We start from the raw sequence: 13262 nt of genomic DNA, 5'->3' as shown, positions 1-13262 counted from the left end.
GCTGGTCCGTGCTCGCCCGTGCTTACAGAACTCCCGGGTCTGAGCTACGCATGGCCCCATGGGCACCAGGACCTTTGGGAGGCGGTGGGTCCCCCGGGCAAAGGCACAGTGATGGGATACAGCTAGTCACATGGACACGCTGGGCCCCATCCAGTGAAGGTGCCTCAAGTGGCGGGCAGACTGAGCAAAGAGCTTTGCGGGGGGGGTGGGGGGCTGACGGGAGGGAGGGGGAACAACGCAGAACCTGATTCTGGACCTCCATCCTCGGAGCAAGAGGCAAGACCCTTTGCAGAGTGAACCTCAGGGCTGTCCTGGTGCTGGCACTCCTGATTGGACAGAAACGGGAGTGGGCGGGACCTGGCACCTGAAACCACGCCCACTCGGGGTGGGGCTATGTTGCACGGGTGGGCAGGGTCTGAGGAAGAGGAGGCGATGCGGCTGGGGGAGAGGGTGGCACGCTGCACCCTCCTCCGTGGGGACAGTCACGCTCTGCTCACTACTGCAATGTCCCTGCCAGGACCCCTCTGCATCTCGCCCGGCTCCAAGCATCTGGCCCGGCTTCAAGTGTCATGGGGATTTGCAGATGCTGTCAGGAGAGCGCACAGCCCAGCTGCGCTTTGGGGATGCAAAGTCATGAGAAAACGCGAGCACAGGTGCACAGTGACGAACACTCCCTTTCCTGCCTTTCGGTTTGGGGCTACACCCAGCTCAGGGCTCAGGGCTGGCCCCCACCCGTGCTCAGGAGGCCCAGGTGTGGTAGTGACACAGATGCTGGGGTCGGACCTAGCAGCGTGGTCTGGGCAGCGCCAATATCCTGCTCCTCCCCCTGGACAGCAGGCATGAAGGTCAGTGTGCTCCTGGGCTGACACAGGAGCTCCCTCATCTCAGAGGGGGCAAAGGCACCATCTCCCTCCTCAACTCACATCTGAGGGGATGATTCACTGTTTATAAACTCTGCCTCTGGTCCCCGGCGCCTGTGGGGGCTCGGGGCTGGCTCAGGGGCAGGCCACCTGCTTGCCATGCATCAGACCATGATTCCCATCCCAGACATGTCCTACTGCGTTGAGTGTGATCCCAGGAGACACAGTGTGACCTCTGTACACCGCAGCAAAGAGGATGTAGCACCCCCGAGTGTGCCCCCCCACCCCAGCAAAGTCACAAACCCGGGTCACAAGTGAGCTCCCCATCCCGGCTGTAACAGGGGATCCGCCTCTGCAGCTTTGCAAATTATTAATAACCTCCAGGAGCCAGGATCTGAGGGCTCCCTGCGAGGGCTCCCAGGAGGCATATCCACAGGCTGAGCACACTGGGAAGTCCGTGTTCGTAACAAAGAACTCCTTGCGGCCTGCTAAGTCCCCAGCACCTTGAAAACATGGTGAGCTTCTGGGGGGGTTGTGTCTCAGCACCAAGCTCTCGATGCTGCCTGGTGGGGGGGCAGAGAACGCAGATCTCGCTGGTGAGACCCTGGAATTCCACAGAGGGGAAAGACAACACGTGTCCTGGGTCACCTCCTAGCTCACTTGCTGAAAGAGGGTCCTAACTCTGGGCTAGAACTCCAAGACCCCCACCCCTCATAACAGCGGCTCTTACAGAATCAGAAAGACTGATATCCCTTCTGCATGAGTGGCCCCCCAGGGGACCCTGGACCCACCCTTTGTGGTTTTCAGCTTTGCACACCGAAAAAATGCATAGTCTGTACTTAAGAGGCCGGAATATTTTAGGAACAAGTCTGACATCTAGAAAGCTTTCCAAGCTCGTTTTCTGCCCGTTTCTGCTGACACTGCATTTGTACAATGAGTGAGATCGAAGTCTGCAGCCCTTTCCCTGTGCATTTCACCCCTTCACAGACTCTCTTACCCAAGGGACAGAAGGGTCTGCAGGAGGCCACAGGCTCAGCGGGGAGCAAGCTAGCCGGCTCCTACCCAGACGCTTTCTCCTGGGGCCAGGGAGGAGGCTCACGGGGCTGGAGTCGGTGCTTTGCAATCCGGAGGTCCAGGTTCCTTCTGGGGAACCGAAAGGCCCCTCCAGCACTGCAGGAAACGCTTGTAGTGAGCGTTGCCAGGCGTGGCCTCCACAGCAAACCGCAGGCCGCACTCTCTGAAGGCATGTTCTGCTTCCGCGTCTGTGCAACATTCATCTGTATGCGGCAACACCGGCTCAGCCTTTGACCCACTGCTTCAATATTCTGAACAACTGATAGAGTCAGAATGAAAGCACTCTGTTTCAGCACCATGCAGGAAGGCGACCGTTCCGGTGGCGTTGCAGAGAACAAGCGCTCTCTGCCTGCCACCTGGGAAGGGACCCGGCTCCTTGTTTCGTGGGGGAGTTGGGAGACAGGGGTCGCAGAGGGGAGACCTAGGAAGGCCGACTTCACGGGGCTACACTGAAAACCGAGCAGACCCCTTACAGCACTATGCATAATGACGGCATATACTTCCTCTCCAGCACCAAAAGGGTTAAGACTCCCGGGAGGAAGCATCGAGCATCGAGCAGAGTCATATTTTCTCGAAGGCCCCCTTGCCTCCAGGAGACAGCTGTGTCACAATTCCTGAGTTTACAGATATTCAGTCTCTTCCCACACCCCACGCACCGCCCCCCGCCCCACTCCCCAACACACACACACACACACACACACACACACACATGCAGATACGCAAATACTGCCAGGCCGGCTGCAGGCGAGGAACTGTGAAATCAAGCCAGACGTTGACTGGAATATATACAGAATTAATTCACAGTCGCTCGGAGCCACGGGAATCAGAGAACAGGAAAGGCACAGCCCGTGAGCTGGCGGGTAGCTCTTCGGCACCTGGGAAGGGAGAGTTTCCATGGCATTCGGGAGAAGTCAGAGCCGGTCTCCTGGGCAGAGAAGGCAGTTCCAGAAGGAGAGAACCACAGGTCATTGGCTCTGCAGCAGAAGCTGAGGGCAGGGATGGACAGCCCCTCCCCCCCCCCCCCGGAAACTGGGCAAGGAAGGGGTCATGAGACGCGGAGAGGAAGAGACTCAGTTTCCCAAAGGGCATTCAGGACACGACCCAGGGGGATGTGTACATTCTCTCCGACTCGTCTGGACTCTTTCTCACTGAAATTAGTTTACTTCCCAAGAGGTAATACAGTGGGTAAGGTACGTGCCTCAAGCATGGCTGACCTGAGTTTGATCCCAACACCCACAACAGTCTCTAAGCTCCGCCAGAAGTAAACTCAGTACCCACCGTGCTCTCTAAGCTCCGGCAGAAGTGAATCCTGAGAACTGCTGGGCTGTCACCAAAACAATTGAAATAAGCGGTCATTCATCTGCTCTGAGAACTGCAGAAGCATGTGAGTGTGTGCGTGCGTGTGTGTGTGTGTGTGTGTGTGTGTGTGTGTGTGTGCGTGTTGGGGGGTGGGGTGCAGTGGAGGATTATTCAATCAGGAGGAGCTACTGAGTTCAAAAGGAAGAAGACGAGGGGCGGAAAGAAGGCTCAGTTGGAAAGTATTGGCCATGTACGTTTGAGGCTGTGAGTTTGTTTTGGTTTTGGGGTCCCACCCAGCGGTGCTCAGGGCTTACTCCTGGCTCTGTGCTCAGGGATCACTCCTGGCGGGCTCAAGGGACCCTCTATGGTGCCAAGGATTGAACCCGAGTCAGCTGCATGCAAGGCAAGCGCCCTCCCCACCGTCCCACCTCTCTCTCTGGCCAGAACCTTTCTTCCCGACTCCAGGAGGCTCTGAAATGCCTCCTCTGTGGGTAGGTTTGATGATAACCGAAGTATCAGCACCATCATCAGCGTCTCCACAAGACCAGGCTGGTCGGCCAGCTCAGGTTTCGAATCCCGCCGACACCGCTCTGATGAACACACACAGCTGCCCACACCCCACAGGCCGACTGTCTCCAGGCAAAGGGTCATGTGACAACAGCATAGGAGAGCTCCAAGAGACTCTCGGGCCAAGACAACCATCCACCGTTTTAGGATGGAAGGAAGGAGGAAGGACTAAAGCTGACGCTGGGGCCAGCCACACGTGTGCATCCCCACTCACGGACACATCACGCTGCACATTCTCCCGCCTCCTGCACCCAATGCTGTGTCGTTAACCACCGCCCCCCCCCCCCCGCCCAAGTTCCTACTGGTATTTTTTTTTTTTTTGCTTTTTGGGTCCCACCCGGCGATGCTCAGGGGTTACTCCTGACTTTGCACTCAGGAATGACTCCTGGTGGTGCTCGGGGGTCCATATGGGATGCTGGGGATCGAATCCGGGTTTGTCGCATGCAAGGCAAACGCCCTACCCGCTGTACTATTGCTCCAGCCCCCCCTGCTGGTATTTTAATACACCCCGAATTGTATCATTTGGCCCTTCTCTCTTCCCTCCATACCCCACACGTGAAGGAATCACGCTTCAGCAACATGGAAAGAAACAAGGTCCTGGGGATGGCTCGGACCCATTGGCTTTCAACACGTTGAGGGCTCTGAGTTCGATCCCGTCCCCCCCCAACATCACTCATGGCAAACGGTGATCCCCAGGACCACAAAAAAGCACAACTCCCTTGCAGGCACATAACACACACCCACACGCACATGCACACACACACGTGTTCGCAAGGGGATTTTGTCAAAATGTAGCTCTGAGTCCTGCTGTGCCCTCCTGGCGCTTCCTGCAAAACCCCATGCTGGGCTCCCATGTGTGCGGAACTAGAGAATTAATTAGCCAGAGGCACATTGGTAAAAACCCATCCTCACTCACAGCCTCCCCCTTGAGGAAACAGAAATCTCAGCACTCAGACAAAGGGATGGAAACACTACTGGATGGAGAGAAGTTGCCCCGAGCGCAGGGTAATCAGCCGGGTCTGCCTTGCCCACACCCGCGACCACAAACCCTCCACTTCCACCTCAGGCACCACTGGCATTCTGGAATTGGCAGCAGGGGTGGCAGCTGTGTCATCTGGAGTGGGGACAGGACTCATCTCTCCTCTCACCATCCCCCGACATAAACTCTCTGGTTTGGTTCTTCCCCGGCCCCTTTGGTTCTGACGGGGTTCGGGCCCTCCCTGGGGTGGATGGGGGTCCCTCAGGACACGACCTGCTGCTCCACTGCCTTCATTCCCTGGGGTGGGTGGGGGGCTCTGCTTCTCCCCACGTCTGGGGAGCACCCGCAGGAACCCGGGTGTTTGGGAAGGGCCGTGCCTAACCCCTGCTCCTGCTGCCCACAGCTCCGCACTGTCCTGCAGTAGCCCGTGGCCAGCTCAGTCAGACTGTGCCACACACGCAGACACACAACCACGCCAAGGGACAGTCACAGTGCCACGGCTGCATAGGCTCAGTGAGACCCGGGTTCCACCCCGCACCACACGTCCCCGATCCCCGAGTATCCCGCGGGGCCTGGTCCAGGGACAGGTAGTTCCCAGGGGGAGGCCACAGAGAGGCGACCCAGCTGGGGTCCCCTGTGGTAGGGCCACATGCCGATTCCAGTGTTCTCTCAGGGCTGATCTGATGGGGGGGGGGGAGAGTGGGGAGATCTTCCAGCTGTCCTGACCCTGGGCGCCCAGAAGCCTCCGACCAGCCCAGGTCTGCAACGGAAGGTGCTTGGCTCAGGCTGCAGGCAGAGTCCTTCTGAGAAGGGGACCCTGGGTGGCCCTTTACACTGCTGACCACTCCGGGTCACAAGTCTGCCCAGCTCAGAGCACATGGCGAGTCACTGGTTGGACAGGGCCTTAAGAACACACCTGGCCTTAGCACCTCGCCCCTATCCCACCCCCATGGCCTCTCATACCCCCCCAACCCCCCCACCCCGTCCCCCGGAAGCCCTCTGTCTTGCCGGTGACCCAGCATACTCCCAGGAAAGCATCCTGGGGCCTCTCCGACCCCATCCAGCTGCCCAGGACACGAATGGGGTCCCAGCTCCTAACTGGAATGAGGTGGGGCGCAGAAACTCCAGAAGGTGTATGACCTTCCGGGCACAGATGTTCTCCCGGACGCCAACAGAGCCCACCTCCCCTGCCTTCCTTCCGAAGGTCGAGCACTTCCAGACTGTTCCAGAGGTTTCCAAACTGTTCTGGGTGTATCCCCTGCAGTGTAGAACAATCAACAATGAGCAGCTTCCAACTGGGTGCTGTTGCCGGCCAAGCAGCTGGCGCCCCTGTGGTGCAGAAACTCCAAAGGCTGGGGCCGGAGGGATAGCACGGCGGGGAGGGCGTTTGTCTTGCACGTGGCTGACCTGGGTTCAATTCCCGGCATCCCATATGGCCCCCTAAGCACCGCCAGGAGTAATTCTGAGCACAGAGCCAGGAGTAACCCCAGGGCATCGCTGGGTGTGACACCTTCCCCTCAAAATAAGCTCCAAAGGTCATGGATGTGGACCCCAGCAGTGAGGGTGTCTGCGTGGGGGCGGCAGAGCTGGGGGCCCCTGAGAACCACCATGACTCTCCCTGCTGCTGTCGCCCCTTGGAGAACACCAAGCGTTTTCTACGTGCCAGGCTTCACTGTCACACACGACACCCGGGAACCAAGGACCAGGGCAGGGGACTCTGGGGGTCCCTGGGGGCCTCCGTCACATGCTAGTACCTTGCTGGACTACTGCACCCAAGTGCGGGTGGCCCAAGGACAGGCCAGTGCCATCAGGTTTTGTCCACTCACAGTCCAGCTGGCTGGGCCTCAGGAGGGACCAGCTTCTGCCCCTGGATGCCCAGACACCCAGGTCCCCTGGAAACTGGCCACCAGAACCTCCCTGAGGAGACGGAAGGTGTCGGGGCGGGGAAGACGCAGGCTGAGACCCAGGAAGGACTGGACAGCATCCCTGCACTCACTCTTGGTCATTTTTCTCCCCAGTAGAGTGCCCCTAACACTCCTCAGGGACAGAGAACTCGAAGAGGAATTTGCAAGCTAAGCTACTTCCCTGCTCGGGAGGGTGCCTGGGATTTCGGAGGCTTAAGCCTGTCAAATAATAATGTCTGCCGAAAAAAAAAATGTCTTTTTTCTATCACAACAAAAGTTTACAGGACGAGCTGGCCTCCCTCTGAGTAATGGCCAGCCGGGGGGCGGGGGGGGGGGGGGGGCTGGGTGATGGCTGAGATCCAGATACTCCATTCACACCCCAAGTCGGGTGCTGAGGCAGCTGGGCCCAGCGGATGCCGGGTGGTCAGCCCCTTGAGGACACAGCAACCACCTCCTGCCTCAGTACAGGGCCGGGGCACACTGTGGGCAGAGGGACCTGCCTGCCGCCCATAGCTGGCCCCACACGTGGCCAGGTCGCAGATGCTCTGTTTACAGAGAAGGCATCAGGAACAGCGAGATGGCCTGTGTGTGTGTGTATGTGTGTGTGTGTGTGTGTAGGGATCACACCTGGCTGTGCTCAAGACTTAATCCTGCCACCCATAGATGGTCCCACACGTGGCCGGGTCGGGTCATAGCCGCTCTGTTTACGAAGAAGGCATCGGAACAGTGAGATGGACCAGATGGCCCGTGTGTGTGTGTGTGTGTGTGTGTGTGTGTGTGTGTGTAGGGAAGGGAATCACACCTGGCTGTGCTCAAGACTTAATCCTGCCACCCATAGCTGGTCCCACACGTGGCCGGGTCGGGTCACAGCCGCTCTGTTTACGAAGAAGGCATTGGAACAGTGAGATGGACCAGATGGCCCGTGTGTGTGTGTGTGTGTGTGTGTGTAGGGAAGGGAATCACACCTGGCTGTGCTCAAGACTTAATCCTGCCACCCACAGCTGGCCCCACACGTGGCCGGGTCGGGTCGCAGCCGCTCTGTTTACGAAGAAGGCATCGGAACAGCGAGATGGCCCGTGTGTGTGTGTGTGTGTGTGTGTGTGTGTGTGTGTGTGTGTGTCTGTGTGTGTGAGAGACACCTGGCTGTGCTCAGGACTTAATCTTGAGTTTGGACCTGGGCGAGCCACACACCAGGTGAGGGCGCCTTGCCACTGGTCCCCAGAGAAGCCTGTCCAAATAAGGAGCCCATGGGCTGGAGAGATAGCACTGCGGGTAGGGCGTTTGCCTTGCACGCGGATGACCCGGGTTCGATTCCCAGCATCCCATGTGGTCCCCTGAGCACCGCCAGGAGTAACTCCTGAGTGCAGAGCCAGGAGGAACCCCTGTGCATCGCCGGGTGTGACCCAAAAAGCAAAAAAGAAAAACCAAATAAGGAGCCCAGGCAGGTGTCAAACTTGCTGGGAGCTCGCCACACCCACAGGTCAGTGAGGGCTGGCCCCACCCACGCCCACTGGCCCCTGCATGGCCTGAAAGCCCACGTGTGGTCCAGGTTCCTGGTCAGCAGGAACAGAGGCGATTGACTGCACTGTCCTGGCCGCAGCCTCCTTCCCTGGCTGGGATGAAGAGAAGGAAATGAGGACAGCAAGAGATGGACCAAGACACGCTGCTGGACAGACGGGGGAGAAGGGCAGCGCTGCGGAGGGACAGCGGCCAGCAAACAGGCACGCAGGCGGCTTCCAGCCACGGAGTCTGGGACCCGCTGCCCTTTCTTCCTGGATCCCAGCTAGACACACGGGGAAGCCCCGTTCCTGACCCGGGACCCGCTTCCACTAGTCCACAGCACCAGAACCCTGGGGGCGGCAGGTAGGCTGAGGGGACCAGGGGGGTCTCTGGGATGAGACCCTTAAGGCCTGCCTCCCAGCCCCAACTGCAGCTCAGGGTGGAAGCCACCCGCCCATGCGTCTGGTGATCAGCAGGGCCTTGGAGCTGGAGAGAGAGAGCAGAGCAGGGAAGGCGCCTACCATGCACGTGGCGGACCTGGGTTCAATGCCCAGCACTGCAGAAGGGCCCCTGAGCACCACCAGGACTGAGTCCTGAGCACAGAGCCAGGAGCACCTGAGCACCGCAGTACCCCTTCGCACACGTGAGGGCCAGCACCTGAGCCTGGCGGGGGGTCGCGCTGGAGAGACCCTGACAGTTGGGGAACATCCACCCCTGTGTCCCCCGGATGTCTCGGCTGCAAACCCGAGCCCTGAACTCCAGATGGTATGGGGTAGTGGGGCCCATGGGAACTGAAGAGATGGGAGCCTCGCGGTGGCACCAGAGGCTTCTAGAACCTTCTGCAGGGCCCTCCCCAGCCCAGGTAGGCCCTCCCAGGCTCAGGTCTGCCGGTAGCCTGATCTTAGACCCCTAGTCTCAGCAGCCCAGTCTGTCCTGATCAGGTCACCATGAGTAGGTTCTTCTGGGGTGTTGATTCAGCATCTGTGGGGAGAAGAAGCCCCCCCCCCACCTTGCCCTCATGCAGGGAGCTCTGTCCCCAGAAGCTGAGGGGGACTGTACTCGTCCCACCCCACACTAGGAATGTCAGTCACTCGGCCAGGAGGCACTTCCTGTCTGGAGCGGGAAAGCCCTTTAGCCCTTTGGGGCCTTGTTCAGTTTTGTCCTTGTTCGGGACAAAACACCCAGTGCTACTGGGAAACTCACACCGGCCATGCTCCATAGGCCACAAGGTGCCAGGCATCGAACCCTGGGCTTAGCACACCTTCCAGCCCCTTGGGCCAACTCCCAGCCGGTCAGTCTTCTGCTCATCCCACCGCCGGGACAGAGTGTCCCCCTCTCTGCCACTGTCTGGTGCTTTTGTCTTGTGATTCTTCCCAGTGGCACCTCACTTCGAAGGTGTATGTGTGTGTGTGGGGGGGGGAGGGTTGAGGGGGTGCAAGATCCGAGTCAGCAGCTCCCAGGCTGGAAGTTTCCGCAATCCCACTGCCTGCAGTCATAGACGGTGGGAGGGGTGCCCCCATTACACCCCTCCCGGGAAACACCCAACCTCTCCCCTGTCCTGGCCACTCTTTCAGCCACCACCACCCCCCGATGTGCTCCCAGCTGTCCACACCAACCCCCCTGCCCCCAAATCTCTGAGCTCAGGCCTCTCTCCAGGGGTGAGCCGCCCTGAGGGGTTCCTCCATCTGGGGGGGCTGCCACGGGACCACAGTGGCGGGCCCGAGTGAGGGCCAAGAGGCATGAGGAGGGAGCAGCCCACAGAGGGTCCGACGCTCCCTGGGCTGCCGTGGGGTGGGGGAGCCCCAGAACCCCATTCTGATGGCACAAAGTAACTTGGGCTGCCTCACTTGGCAGAAACCGAGCCTGAGGGGTTGCAGGGAGAAGACAGGAAGTGGGTCTTCTCCAGCCTGGGGCTTGTGTCCCTGGGGAGGGGGTCCTTCCCCCTGGGCTGAGTCGCACTGGGCTCCCTCTGCTTCTCTCCCCACCCCGATTTCCATCTCGAAACCAGCGTTTCTGGGGCCCGCAGAGCCTTCCCAGGCAGGGCAGGGGAGAAGTCGGCCCCAGTGCCCGGGGTCTGGCACGGAGCAACTCCACCAGCTTGAGGCCATTCACAGGTGAGCCCTGCCATCCTGATCTGTGACCCACAGCAGGATAGGGGCTGGGGAGAAGGTTCTGGAGCTGTGGCATGGGTTCTGCATGCAGGAAGCCCCAGTTGGGCTCAAGCACTGCCTGGTCCCCGCAGGTGACCAAGCTGGGTGGGACTTCTGAGCAGCACCCAGTGAGACCCCCTAAAGCCAAAATCGCCCCAGACACTGATGAAACAGAGATGTGGGTTCATTGGGCAGGGCTGGGAGGGGCAGGGGAGGGGACACCCAGGTGTAAGAGATTCTTCATTTCTAACTAGTCCATCGAGGGAAGGAAGAATGCAGAGTGCTGTCCACCAGGTCCACTCCACCGACCTTCAACCCCCCCCCATCTTTATGTGTCTGCTCCCCAAAGGGACACCCACCCCAAAGGGGTGGGTTGTCTGATCTCCCTCCCTCCCTCTCTCCTCTGTTTACCCAAGTTCTATCCAAACAAAGCCAGCAGTGTACAGGCACCCCGAACCTGAGTCCCAGAAGAAAGTTAGAGTAGGACTAAAAATACACGTATTCCGGCACTGCCAAACCCGCAGTCCCCATCACTGTCCCGGCGGCACCCGAGGCCAACTCCAGCCCCACAGCCCCCGCACCCTCTGACAGTGGAAATCTCTCTCCTGCCCCGGACCAGGGTCACGACCGACCCCGTGGGTGGTGCCGAACATGTGCTCTTAGGAGCGTGGATGTCCCACGTTATCAGACACGTGCCTGAGCAGAAGAGAGGTGTTGGCTGAGGACATTGCCTCCGAATCTCTGGGCTTGAAATGAGCAACTCTGGAGCCCAAAAACAAAACCCAAAACGCGGTCTGTCCTGCGAACGCAGAAACAGAGACAAGGCGCAGAGAGCAGTGCCCGGCACAATGGCACCAGCCCTGCACATTTCTTGCTCACTGTTTGAACACAAAAAGCTTCGGGGATGGAGGGGGGGATTTCACGTGAGCCGATAACACTCCCATCTGGATCTGGGTTTTGAGACACTTCAGATGCCCGAGGGAAGCCTGAGCAGCAAAGCCAGGCAGCGTTGGCAAAGCCGCCTCCATCGGCCCCAATATTCAACACCACTAGGCAGCCCCTGGGGGCAGAAGTCTGGGGGTTCTGGATTCCCCCCCACCAAAGGAGGCTCCTACCCAACAGACCGGCTCCAAACTCAGCCACGCAAAAGAGGGGACCAGCGAACTGAATCTCCAGTGACTCAAAAAGCATCCTGAGCCCCATCCGACCACCCGGCCCTTCCCAGGCCTATAAGCTGCCCAGCGGGTGGGGACGCTGAGCCCTGGCAGCCCGTTGGTGGGTGGGGGAGCTGGTTCCTGCCCCCGATGAGCTGATTTCCAGCTATTTGGGGGGAGGAAAAAAAAAAGGGTTGAAGCTGTTCTTCTCTGTTCAGGCCAGAGTCATGCGGGGACTGTGTGTTTCCAAGCACCAAACAATGCTGCCCAGGAACAAAAAAAAAGAAAAAACAGCCAGGCGAGGCTCCTGTCGCTAGTGAAAGCTGATGCTCTCTCCAGGGGCGGGGGTCGGAGATGAACGATCGATCGATCCGGGGCACACCTGCTCCCGGGGCTGGTCTGTGGTTGAAGAGATGGAGCCCCGAGACCAGGAGATCTCAGCCTCACATGACATCACGGCGCCAAGCCAGCTCCCCATGGAAGCCCAGGCGTGGGGACCGGCGAGGAAGCCCCGCATGGCACCCCACCGTACTACAACACACAGACCAATCCCGGCCAGCCCGGCCTCCACACACCAGTGACTCAGGATCCCCTCGCTTTACCCACCCCCAACACACCCCCCACCCGGGAACAGCCTCTTCTTCGAAACCTTCCCCTCTGGGGGAAGGAGAGCGGACAGCCTACAGCCGGACAGCCTACAGCCGATGGGAACGGAACTGGCTGAAACGTGAGCCGGCCACAGAGAGCCCCATCCCATCCCCCACGCAGGCCCAGGGAGGTGAGGGAGAGGACCTCTCCTCCCCCCAATGAACGCCCATCAGGGTAGGGGCCTGCTTCTGAGCACACCCACTTCCTGGGCTAGGAGGAAAGATGAGATTCCTGGACCCATCTGCAGCTCAACACGGCCGGCCAGTGGACCAATGGTGAGACCGGTTGGCTTGTCTAATAATAGCAGGAGGCCAGAGCCAGCGGCTCCAGCCTGGGCTCACAGACCAGCAGCGTCCAGGCCATCTGGCGAGCCCAGCCAGTGGCTACCCTAGCGGGGCCTGTCTCCAGGGACTGACCAGCCCCCTGCCCGGGGCTGATGGGGTCTGGGCTTTTCCCCAGGCAGCTGCTGATTCGGGCAAGGTCCCTTGCAGGAAAACCACTCTCAGCGCACGGGTGCAGAGGGAGATCCTGGCAGCAGGTGAAGCCCCCCCAAACCCTGCACCGCTCTGCATGCAGAAGGGTCCGATTCCTGAGGGCTGTTTCCTCCCCGGGAGCTGCCAGAGGCACATTCCAGAGGAGGAAGCAAGAAACGCTACGCCGGGTGGAGGCCGCCGGCCCGGCCGACCGCAGGCAACCGCGGCACGAGGAATTGCAACAGTAACAAAGGGGCTGCGGGCGCCCGCGGGCACTTACATGGCCTCGGAAGCCTCCAGGCTCAGGTCGCTGGTGGGCACGGGCTGCAGGGACTGCGACCCTCCCATCGTCGCTGCGCCCTGGCGAGCCGGCGGGCGGCCCGCGGCGGGCCGGCCGGGCCGGGGCTGCGGCACTGCAGAGCCCGGCGGCTGCGGGCATCCGGGGGGCGGCGCGGCGGCGGGCGGGGCGGCGCGGCGGGCGGGCCGCGGTCCGGGTGCGGGGGGCGCGCGGGGCGCGCGGGCACGACGACGCCGGGCCCGGTCCGCGCCGCAAGCTCGGCCGGGGTGCTGGACTGCGAGCGCCGCCGCGGCCGCTGCTGCTGCCGTCGCGCCGGGTCCGGACCGAGCTCCCGTGTGTGACACGGTGACGTCATC

At 60.4% G+C, this 13262-nt stretch overlaps 1 protein-coding gene across 4 annotated transcripts in view; it reads right to left on the bottom strand.

Annotated features, from left to right (window-relative positions):
• The window catches only part of TACC2 (transforming acidic coiled-coil containing protein 2), a 57352-nt gene extending 44294 nt beyond the window's left edge, over positions 1-13058 (bottom strand). For 2 of the 4 annotated variants that reach the window (XM_056120652.1, XM_056120651.1), the window contains exon 1: positions 12889-13058. In XM_056120652.1, coding sequence (XP_055976627.1) covers positions 12889-12956 — 68 coding nt within the window. In that variant the 5' untranslated portion in view covers positions 12957-13058. The remainder of the gene's footprint in view (positions 1-12888) is intronic. The other 2 variants (XM_056120649.1, XM_056120650.1) reach the window with 1 other exon arrangement.
• Between the last annotated feature and the right edge of the window lie 204 nt (positions 13059-13262).

Source organism: Sorex fumeus, unplaced genomic scaffold (genome assembly GCF_029834395.1).
Source record: "Sorex fumeus unplaced genomic scaffold, SorFum_2.1 ptg000043l, whole genome shotgun sequence".
In the NCBI taxonomy this organism is placed as follows: Eukaryota; Metazoa; Chordata; class Mammalia; order Eulipotyphla; family Soricidae; genus Sorex; species Sorex fumeus.
Note: the sequence above shows the minus strand (reverse complement) of the source record. Positions and strands in the feature narration are given on the sequence as shown.